Source organism: Tachysurus fulvidraco, chromosome 2 (assembly GCF_022655615.1).
Source record: "Tachysurus fulvidraco isolate hzauxx_2018 chromosome 2, HZAU_PFXX_2.0, whole genome shotgun sequence".
Classification (NCBI taxonomy): domain Eukaryota; kingdom Metazoa; phylum Chordata; class Actinopteri; order Siluriformes; family Bagridae; genus Tachysurus; species Tachysurus fulvidraco.
The window spans coordinates 30,251,960-30,263,681 of NC_062519.1; the positions used below are offsets into that span (position 1 = coordinate 30,251,960).

At 37.2% G+C, this 11,722-nt stretch overlaps 1 protein-coding gene across 1 annotated transcript in view; it reads left to right on the forward strand.

Moving 5' to 3' along the window:
• Nucleotides 1–11,722, forward strand: part of fbn2b (fibrillin 2b) — a 69,005-nt gene that overhangs the window by 54,963 nt on the left and 2,320 nt on the right. The window contains exons 47-64 of the mRNA XM_027159657.2: nt 928–1,056; nt 1,602–1,721; nt 1,826–1,951; nt 2,156–2,308; nt 2,469–2,534; nt 3,588–3,707; nt 3,839–3,958; nt 4,540–4,662; nt 5,199–5,330; nt 5,862–5,987; nt 6,857–7,063; nt 7,938–8,063; nt 8,609–8,731; nt 8,844–8,960; nt 9,461–9,589; nt 10,298–10,417; nt 11,019–11,250; nt 11,539–11,689. Coding sequence (XP_027015458.2) covers nt 928–1,056; nt 1,602–1,721; nt 1,826–1,951; nt 2,156–2,308; nt 2,469–2,534; nt 3,588–3,707; nt 3,839–3,958; nt 4,540–4,662; nt 5,199–5,330; nt 5,862–5,987; nt 6,857–7,063; nt 7,938–8,063; nt 8,609–8,731; nt 8,844–8,960; nt 9,461–9,589; nt 10,298–10,417; nt 11,019–11,250; nt 11,539–11,689 — 2,420 coding nt within the window. The remainder of the gene's footprint in view (nt 1–927; nt 1,057–1,601; nt 1,722–1,825; nt 1,952–2,155; nt 2,309–2,468; nt 2,535–3,587; nt 3,708–3,838; nt 3,959–4,539; nt 4,663–5,198; nt 5,331–5,861; nt 5,988–6,856; nt 7,064–7,937; nt 8,064–8,608; nt 8,732–8,843; nt 8,961–9,460; nt 9,590–10,297; nt 10,418–11,018; nt 11,251–11,538; nt 11,690–11,722) is intronic.

An 11,722-nucleotide genomic window follows, 5' to 3' on the forward strand; every position in this document is an offset into this window, starting at 1 on the left:
TCGAGAAGAAACATTTTATATTATTGTCCCAAAACATTTACAAACATTTATTATAAGTATTATAATTAATTATTATTTCACCATGGATGCGGAACAGCACACACATGCTGTTTAAATTTCATCTGCCATTGTTTTTATAATGACTAATGTCTGAAAGGCTGGAAGATGTCACTAAAGCTATGGATAATTATGTAATGAATAAAACACAACACATGGTGCTGCTGTAGTAAAAGAATGAACAGCGTCGTGGTCTCAAGAAGATTGAGGTGAAGATGACTTGTTGATGATTTTCAAATGAAATCAGCCTTAAACTTTTTTATTCCTCATATAACAAGCAATTTACCAACAATATCATAATAAAGAATAATGATTTGTTATTTTATGAATTACACATCCTACTTTTTATCCATTTATAGCTACTATTAATGTTAAAGTGAAATAAGTGTTATTAGTAGCTTTAAACAGTAACTTTAAACCTCACCAGTTTCTTTCTCAAAGTTGATAAGACAAAAAACACAACTTGTCATTGAAAAACACTGACACGACTTCCAATTTTTTTTTTACATCCACAGCTTCTGCTCAAAACTTTAAGATATCAAAGTTTACATGTTTTCTTTGTTTGTTGTTGTGTCTCTGGGTTTGTTCTGTCTATGACGGTGTGTTTGTCTCTGAGAGTTTGTCAATCATCTCTGTTGTTGTGTCTCTGAGGTCGTTTGTTATTAACTCAGAGTGTTTGTTGTGTCTAATGGTTAATGCTTGTCTGAGAGATTGTCGTGTCTTTTGGATGAGTTTGTTGTGTGTCTGTGTGTTTGTTGCATCTCTGAAAATTTGGTTGTGTCTGAATAGGTGTGCATTTTTGAGAGTTTGTTATATGTTTGTAATTGTTTGTTGTGTATCTCTAAGAGTATGTTTTGTTTTGCTGCACAGATGTGGACGAGTGCACTACTCTGGCAGGTCAGGTATGCAGATATGGTCAGTGTATCAACAGTCTGGGCTCCTTCCAGTGTTTGTGTCTGGATGGATATGAGCTCACCCCCGACTCTAAGAACTGTGTTGGTAAGTCAGTAACGTTATCACACTTATACAATATATAATACTTTATTTACTGTACAGAAAAATCTGAATAGACTGTCTGCAGTTTCAGTCAGATGTTATCTTTTAGGCATGTTAATGTGTATGAGAAAGCCTGGAATAAGGACTATTTTAGAATAGAACAAAAATGTTAATGTTTTGTTGTCACAGTAATACAGATTGAAGAAGCTCTGTTTCCAGCAATAATGCAGCCTCCCTATTGTAGCATTCTATAATAGACAGGTTGGGAACTTTGTAAATTATAATTTCATTTTTTCATATTGTTTATAATAATCACTTTGAGAAATAGCTCTTACATTTTCATTTGTTATATGCACTTATGGAATTAGTAAAGGATTCATTTTAATTCATAGTAAGGATTAATTTTAAAGTAAGTTCGGAAACTTCTAGAATCCCCCGCTGATGCATCGGCACTGAAATTATTATTATTAATTTTAAATAAAATTTGAAGAACACTGTTGAAATCACAGTTTGTATGTGCAGTTTGTAAGGTGTTATTTTGCTTGCAGACATTAACGAGTGTGTGACGTACCCGGGTACCTGCTCACCTGGAACCTGCCAAAACCTGGACGGCTCGTTCCGTTGTATCTGTCCTCCAGGTTATGAGCTGCAGAGTGAGAGCTGTATTGGTGAGCCTGCTTCCTTCCACTTTTTAACAAACAATAGATTAGTGAAAGGCCTGATTTTCACTGTGCTGCCCCCCGTCTTCCTCTTTCACATTATTTCTGCACAGACATTGACGAGTGTGAATCTCAGCCAAACCTCTGTGTGTTTGGCAACTGTGTTAACACACCTGGAAGCTTCCAGTGTAACTGCCAGCCAGGCTTTGTTCTGTCTGATAACAGACGCCGTTGCTTTGGTGAGTGTGAAGTTTTGGATATTTTAAATGTTTTAGTATCAATTCTGATGTTTAATAATTTAATAATCTGATATAAATATGTAAACCACATAAAATAGTTACAGCAGCTGTGATGTAGAATCCTGCAGACAATACGGCCTAATGAATGAAGAGGCCAACATTTGAGATAGTCAATACCTTTCCCTTGTCATGTCTTTCTCTTAGACACACGCACAAGCTTCTGTTTCACACGATTCGAGGCTGGCAAATGCTCTGTTCCCAAACCTCAGAACATTAGCAAGGCTGACTGCTGCTGCAGTCTGATGCCCGGGGAAGGCTGGGGTGACCCATGTGAACTCTGCCCCCAGGAAAACCAAGGTACCAATGCTCACTGATGACTATACTTACTGCACATCCTGTAACATTCGGTCATTTAACGTAATTAATAAAAGTAAATAATCATACATACACTATATATTCTAAACTGCATAATGTACACTGACTAACAATCTTAAAATGTTTTCTTGTCCCCTTGCAGCTGCCTTTAAACAATTGTGTCCATACGGCCATGGAGCTGTGCCTGGACGAGGGGAAGGCCGTGTGGGTAAGAATCCTACACATACCCACTACACACTACACAATAAATATACATAGATAGAAATCAAAAACCCTTCCAAAAAAACAAATGTAAATGCAAATGTAAATTTAAAAAAAAGCAAATGTAAATTTACTAACCCAGCACTTAAAGTTGGGAACACTGTTGCTAGGAAACAGAGAAGTCTGGATGCTATGCACAAACTAGGTAATGCCAGAATGTAATATAAACTTTGTGTAAATGTGCAAATGACAGGAATTGTCTAGAATTGATTCTATACAATTTCTGGATGTGTTTATTAATAAAAGGTTCCAAACTGCCATGTGAAAAAAATATCAACTTATTATAACTCGTGAACTGACCACAAGAGGGATCTTCTCATAAATACTGTACAGAGAACACATTAAACACTTCATTTCTTTGCTTAGAATATCACTCACAATACAGTAACAGAATAGTTTCCATACTATGAAGGGAATACTCCCGTATTCACATTGCCCTCAGCAGAATTATAAAGCATGGAGAAATACATGTGTTTTTTATCCAAATCTTCTTTTCACTACAGACTGATGAAAATGGATTCAGAAAGCATTCAATAAAAAAATTCTATAGCATAACACTTTAATTATCAATATCTTGATAGAATTGACTGTAATGTTAGCCCTAATCTCACTTTAATCTCTTTAATATCTCACTGTAGAGATTATTTCTGAGCCTTTTTAAAGTAGTGGTACAGATTGCAATCTATTTGAGCCTTTTAAATTATAGATTTTTAACAGTATCTTTAAAACTGTACAGGGCTAGAAATGCTTTAAAAAGGACCAACTGCACCTTTAATGTGTTAATAATGTGTAAGACCTCAGTTACAAATTCCTCTGTATGGAAACACACATTTAATATCCTGACACAATCAATAAGATTTCTGCTCTAATATTTATTTACAAAAGTCATCCCTCCAGATTATCTGTGCTCCGGACTTTGAAATTCAATTCCAAATATAAAAATCTGTGATCACCTTCATGTGTCCTTTATAACACACCTGTTTTTTCCCCCCTGGTACAGATATGAATGAATGTCTGGATAACCCATGTAAAAATGGTGTCTGTATTAACACTGATGGCTCCTTCCGCTGTGAATGTCCATTTGGCTACAACCTGGATTACACTGGAATCGAATGTGTGGGTAAGTTCGTACACACACATAAGATATGTACAAGGGATGCAATTAACATAACAAATGCAAACATGTAACATCTCTGAAAAGAGGCACATGAGGCAGATCTTTAGTGTGATGCTTCTTTCTTCATGCTTTAGATACGGATGAGTGTTCGATCGGGAACCCGTGTGGTAACGGCACCTGCACTAATGTGGTAGGAGGATTCGAGTGTTCCTGTCAGGATGGCTTTGAACCTGGGCCCATGATGACTTGTGAAGGTGTGTGTGCACTCAGGACATAATACCATAGTGTCTAATAATAATAATTATAATAATAATAATAATAATAATCATCATCATCATCTATCACACATATAAAGTTAATGACACTTAATAAATGAATGAGCTGTGTAATGTTCAGTAAAATATAATATAATACAATAATAAAAATGTAAATGTAATAATACAATATAAAAATAAATATAGTAATGTAGGGAAGTGGCAAAAAAAAACATTGAAACATTTTAAGATTTACATGCAAAATCTCATAATATATAAATAGATTTTTTTTTAATAAATCTTGTACATATATTGCTTCAAAAGTCTTAATTAGCTCTGTATTAAAAGAAAACTGTTTAAGATCATACAGTTAGTATTCTTTTAATACAGAGCTAATTAAGACTTTTGAAGCAATTTATGTACAAGACATTATTTTGTAAACCAGTTATATACAATCACACCCACATCCATGCAGAAATCATGTAATTCTTAAAATAGTAATAATACATTCCACAGTGTGGACATTCGGACTCGACAGAGTCTGCCTCACAGTCTCTTTATTTATTTTTCCTCTTTTTCAGATATTAATGAGTGTTCTGTGAACCCGCTACTGTGTGCCTTCCGCTGTGTGAACACGTTCGGTTCGTACGAGTGCATGTGTCCTGCAGGCTACGTGCTGAGGGAGGATCAGAGGATGTGTCGAGGTGAGAAAATCCACAGTGTGTTAACAGACACCCTGGTCTCTAATTACCACTCTACTGGATGAACACACTCTACTCACATGACTGTTTGCACTTATTGAGTTTTAATAACATGATTTTAAAACTTTGCTTGCAATGATGTGCAAATGTTTGCAACCAAATTATGGATGTAAAAAAAAAAAGGTTTGTATGTGAAAGGGGTGTATAAGGGGTAACCTGCAACAAGCTAGTGTTGTAGAACGTAGTACATTTAAATCAGTAATTTAATAGTAAATCAACCCTGCAGATGTGATTTTATTTAATGAAGTGTACGGTATTTGGTGGGGTATATTAGGAAAAATAGAGGGTGAATATTACATAAGGAATAAAAGAGTCTAAGTACTGTAGGAACACGGCAGAGTGGTGCGACATACATCACATTCTGAAGTGTTTTGTTATACAAGTTATTACGGAGTATTTTTTTACATTAAGAAACAAAACTCAACCTGAATTTGTGTGTAATGTTAAGGTTAATCTCTTTTTCTCTTTTTTCTCTCTAGACCAGGACGAGTGTTCAGAGGGGCTAGATGACTGTGAGAGCAGGGGCATGGTCTGTAAAAACCTCATTGGCACCTTCATGTGTATCTGTCCACCTGGAATGACCCGACGCCCTGATGGCGAGGGCTGTATGGGTGAGTGAGTGAGTGTGTTTGTGTGTGAGTGTGAGTGTGAGTGTGTGTGTGTGTGTGTGTGTGTGTGTGTGTGTGTGTGTGTGTGTGTGTGTGTGTGTGTGGGCTTAAAGTTGTTTAAATGTGAAATGATAATAGGGCACCATTCCAGCAATAAGGAAATGTACATTTATTATCCTCTTTTTCTGATATGAACATAGTTTGATTCTATCCAAACATTTTGACTTTAAGCGTTATCTCTGTTGTCCTGTAAACAGACACAGTGAATGCATTTGTACATTGAAAAAGAAGAGCACACTAACACTCCAGTGTTCTGTTTGAATATGTTTTTGGATGTGCAATAAATACTGTAAATAAGATTCAAGTGATATTAATAATACCCATTGTGTTGTATTGGTTCTCACACTAAGTTTCAGGTTTTTCCATCTCTTTTTCTCTACTTCGGTTTGTCTTCATGGTCTCTATGCTCTTGACCACCCACTCATCCTGACTCACTATATCCCTCATCCCCTCCTCTGCATGTCTCCTTGGCAGACCTGAACGAGTGCAGAACCAAGCCTGGCATCTGCAAGAACGGCCGCTGCGTGAACACAGTGGGCAGCTACCGCTGCGAGTGCAGTGAAGGATTCGAGCCCAGCTCCACAGGCACCGAATGCATTGGTAAGAACCTGCCACGAAGGAGCACATACTCACGCAGGGCTACACATATGCTTTCACTATAACATGCATTACAGACATAAACAAATCTGTCACTAGCAAGTCTGCATGGACAGTATATGATGATTCTTAGATATGTGGATCATAACTGCAGCCTACATGACACCTCCACAAATGTTATTTAACAAACACCCACACAGAAAACCTGACAATAACATGTACAATAACAAGTCTGCAAAACTGCCTAGGAATTCTAATAACATGTCCATTCTGGTAGCTTTTTCTCTCATACAGAAGACTTATCTCATACACATCCTGTGAGTTCGCACACAGTGGGGAGTGTAAAAATACATAGCAGCTTAACAATACTTAAAAAAAAAACACTATACAAACTTAAGGAGCGATCTTCCTATGAAATAGCAAGTCATTTGTACCTAACAACGAAGTACTGAAAGCTAGGCTCAACTGAACCATTTTTAAAGATTAAAAATATAAAGGTTGTAGGTAGAAGCCACTGTTTCCTACTTGCTTCTTCATGCTTCTCTGTCTGTCGTTGTTCAAATCAAATTCTTTGTAAAATTCTTTGTAAAATTTCAAACCCTCACTGATGGATGTGTGCCAGCATGGAGATAGATCACAGAAAGACAATGCGATTTAGGTGTGATTACTATTCCATGGCTGCTGCAGGTTATAGATCAATTATATGAGAAACACAGACCACAGCATTATATTAATTAATCACATCCATTTATATTGTCAATTACATGTAGTAATAGATGATGATTATTTCCTTCTCAAAACCACAGAAATCTTTAACAATGAAATCACAAAGATGCAAAGTTATACATCTGATTATCTGTTATCTTTCCCAGATAACCGTCAGGGCTTCTGCTTCACTGAGGTTCTACAGACAATGTGCCAGCAATCCTCCACCAACCGCAACAGCGTCACCAAGTCCGAGTGCTGCTGTAACGGAGGCCGTGGCTGGGGACCACAGTGCGAGCTCTGCCCCCTGCCTGGCACTGTGCAGTACAAGAAGATGTGTCCACATGGGCCTGGCTACACCACCGACGGCAGGGGTGAGAGAAGGCAAATTTGAAGGGATATATTGGAAGGACATGTTAACGATGATGTGGCAGGTCTTAACAAACCAATGGCAGCATGCAGCCATATGCACGTTACCATAGTTATGGCATCAGGTGTCGCATCAGTAGCACATAGATAATTTTTTATTTTTTTTTTATTACTAGTGCTTATCTATCTTGCTCATCCTAGGCAAGCTTATCTGTGAGAAGATATTATGTATGCTTGTAGAAGCCAACATTCTGTTTTGCTTATTCTTCTTAGACAAAAATGTATTAATTGCTACTCCTTCTAGGGCTTTCGAGCCACATGCCCCAAAATCTGAATGTCTTAGACCCAGGTCTGAAGTTTGTTGCTATTACTTTTCTTGTACTTTACTTTTGGACAAAGTTTTAAATTTGGGTACCGACTGGCCTTTCGCTTATCCCGCAGCCCCACCTCCAATATATGCCAAATCAAAACTCTTTCCACAACATTGACATGTGACATATCAAAACACTCAAAACAATGAGGGGAACTTCCTCACGGGTATTCGGATGACATCATATGCAGCCCCTCCCCCAAAATAAAAAATTACCACAAAATGGACATGTGCTATATCAAAACACTCAGCACAATGAGGGGAATTGCGCCACGATTATTCGGGTGAAGTATTGGCACCCTAGCATATCTTTGGTCACTTTATTTGTATTATGGTAAATAATTAACATCAGTGCCTGTGACTGAATAAGCTTACTTCTGAACCACAGTCTTCCATCTGGGAAGACAGTAAATTTGCTATGTAGAATACAGAAACATAAAATTGCTTTTTCAGTTTATTTTTTTGTCACCCGTTGGATTTAAACTGAATGTGACTTTTTGTTTCCACAGATATCAATGAGTGTAAGGTTCTGCCAAACCTGTGTAAGAATGGCGAGTGTGTTAACAAGTTGGGTTCCTTCCTCTGCCATTGCAATGTTGGCTACACCAATGACTTCAGCAGCACCTCCTGCATCGGTACGGCCTTCACATTTCACTCAGTCAAGTGCTAAGGTGATGTCAGAAATACTGCAATTATCAGAACTTGTAAACATCTTTTTCAAAAGTTCCTATCTGGCAATCTCTTTTTAAAAAAAATGCTTGAGTGTAAATGTTTGCACACCCTTATGACAAAATACAGCATATAAATGTCATTTATAGGAGGATTATATTTAGGTGTTACATATTTTCTTTGTCAAAAGTAACATAATGTTTAACTAGTGTACAAAGAGAAACCTAATATCAGATGAGTTCAATGAGCTAAAAATCTTAAGATAGAAGTTCAAGTTGTCATTTGAATTATCTAGTACCGCGTTTGAGTTCATTTCAAAATGGAAAAAATTAAAGGTATAGAAACATGGATGACTCCATGTGTGCCCTTTGTTAGCCGTAATAACCGATTTTATGTCAGCTAACTGATGGGCGTTGTATTTTTTTCATCCTCCAAATAGTAAACTGTATAGTGGATGTTATATAATTAACAAGCTTGATGATCCTGATTGATTGGCTCCATTCTGTTTCAGATTTGGATGAGTGTTCTCAGTCTCCCAAGCCATGTAACTTCCTGTGTAAGAACACAGAGGGCAGTTACCTGTGCTCTTGCCCCCGAGGGTACATCCTGCAGCCAGATGGAAAGACCTGCAAAGGTAAGTTATCCCTTCTGCATCACCTCATTGCATAAAACGATTTATGATGCAGCATGTAGAGTTCAGGAGTACAAGCAATGTTTTATAAATAATCTGACATTTTAACACCCAGACCTGGACGAATGCTCCACTAAGCAACACAACTGCCAGTTCCTCTGTGTGAACACCATTGGAGGCTTCACCTGCAAGTGCCCCTCTGGATTTACTCAACACCAGACAGCATGTATTGGTAAGCCTACACTACGTATGGAGAAAATGCAGTGAAGAGGAAGTTATTTGGAATTCCGTCTTATGGGGGAATTAAAAAACATCCCTCTGTAAATTTGTTAAAATAATTTCATGTGAATTCTGAGTGGGATATATACCAACTTCAATATCTGGGATGTTCAAAATTATTATATTCCATCCTTGTGAGTTTAATTGCTCAAGAAAGAGATGTAATTTTTACCTTTTATCTGTTATGCATTATATAGTTCAGCTGCTCTGTCTGGGGGATTTAAATTATAGCCTTATTGAATGCACACACACACACACACACACACACACACACACACACACACACACACACACTAGAAAATAAGCAATTAGAGACAAAACCAGATGTAATATTAGCTCCATCCTGTGTATTTATTAGAATATATTCATTGGTTCATGATCATAGTTCTTTTGTAGATTTTCAGAAATATAGCTGAAAATTCCATGGTTCTGAATGTATTTTCTACCCGTCAGATAATAACGAGTGTACCAACCAACCAAGCTTATGTGGATCGCGAGCATCCTGCCTCAACACCCCTGGCAGTTTCTCTTGCGAGTGTCAGAAGGGCTTCTCTCTGGACACCACTGGAGTGGAGTGTGAAGGTAAAGATAATACAGTAGGGCATTCAGTGTCAGCGGTTAGGGAATCAGCACCATAGGACACAATGAGTGTCACTGACCTTAACAGCTAGTAACTGATGCCAGATTAACGTCCACAATGTGATCTGCTGTGGAAATGTCAGCCTCTATATTATATAGCTGTTTACCAGGAGATATTTTCAATAATGAAAAAGGATTGCACATAATAAAGTGCTTAATATGCTCAAGATATAATATTAAACTACAGGAAGAAGGACAGAAGCAACTCAAAAGTTTACTCTTACTGAGAAATCCATCTTATGAATATGCAAATTAGATTCTCCCCAAAATGAATTCCCACATGCTTTTCCATTCAGTAAACTGATGTCTCATGGGGCTTCATTTGCATAGTGGAACATGATAGGCTTGTGGGGTTTTTTTTATGATGCAGTAACACTCACATGTGAGGTGCTTAATACTATCTTGGATTTTCCAATAAGAGTTTCAGCATCCTGATCCTGATTATAGCTAAAAGTTCAGAAGCCCACTATATATAGAAACCTTCTGTAGAAAAAAAATTACAATCTGTATGTATATAGTAGTTTTACACAGATCCAGGATTAAAACCTGATATATTTTAGGGTGGTTTGAATCCTCGAAAAAAATACTTTATAACATTGGTGTGACATGCTATAATATAAAAATATTTATAAAAAGCTTGTTGCGTTACAGATGTGGACGAGTGCACAGGAAACCACAGATGCCAGCACGGATGTCAGAACATGATGGGTGGTTTCCGCTGTGGCTGTCCTCAAGGCTACGTTCAACACTACCAGTGGAACCAGTGTGTGGGTGAGTGTCCTACAGCACAGCTAATCAAAACAACTCTCAAAACTAAAGAAATATAAGACAATAAGACAAAGAAATGCAAAAACACAAATAAAACATTACAATTTTAAATTCCTCTTTTGTTGAAATTCATGCTAATAATTAACTGACTATCAGTTATTTTTGGGACCATGTAAATACCATTAGTAAGATATATTAAATCATTTAGTGCTGTTATCAGATTTCAAGGAAATCAATAAAAACATGGCTCATCAATCAGATTGTGTATTAAAATTTATATTATAAATCTAATTTAAAATTTAACAAGGTAGAGAAGATATCAAGAATATCTTTAGTCTTGATTTTTTTTTTTTTTTTTTTGTAAAAAGAAATATGATTATTTACTGACTTGTGGCTTTATCATATTACTGTACATACCATTTCATATTTTGTATGCAGGCTGAATAATTCTTAGAGCATGGAAAATGTGTTTTAAAAAGTAAAGTACTATATTTATTGACTCAGGTAAGACTAATAAAGTACAACTTTTAACCTCTGAAGCATTACTCACTCTCCTCGCTCTCTTTGTGTTTCTTTCTCTCATTGTTTCTCTCTGGCTCTGTAGATGAGAACGAGTGTGTGGGCAATCAGGTGTGTGGCTCAGCCTCGTGCTATAATACTCTGGGCAGCTTCAAGTGCGTGTGTCCATCAGGCTTCGACTTCCAGCAGAACATGGGTGGGTGCCAGGATGTTAACGAGTGCAGCATGTCTAGCAACCCCTGCACTTACGGATGCTCCAACACAGACGGTGGTTACCTGTGTGGTTGCCCTGGGGGCTTCTTCAGAGCAGGACAGGGGTAAGACCACTTTCTCAATTCAAATGAACATAAACATCAACTTTAACTAGATTCAATACTTGAAGAAATTTTTGTATTAATGATCTCCTTTTCATTGTTAAATATTTTATATATAATACACTCACTAAGCAATTTATTATGAACACCTGTACACCTGAAAATTCATCTTCTTCATATATATACACACACAGCAACAGGTTTCCTCACAATTTGGCAGTAAAACAGTAGTGAAAAAAAACTGCTGTAGATTAGTGTTTGATGAAGTGTGTGTGGTGTGTGTGTGTGTAGGCACTGTATCACAGGAGCAGGCTTCCAGGGTCATTTTGGTTCTGAGGAAGATGAGGACAGCGCTCTCTCACCCGAAGCCTGTTACGAGTGTAAGATTAACGGGGACAAAGGCAGCCGTCACAGACGCAGTGCTACAGACAACGAGCTAAAGGTCTGTTACAGATTAAGCCACTTGTATCTCTTA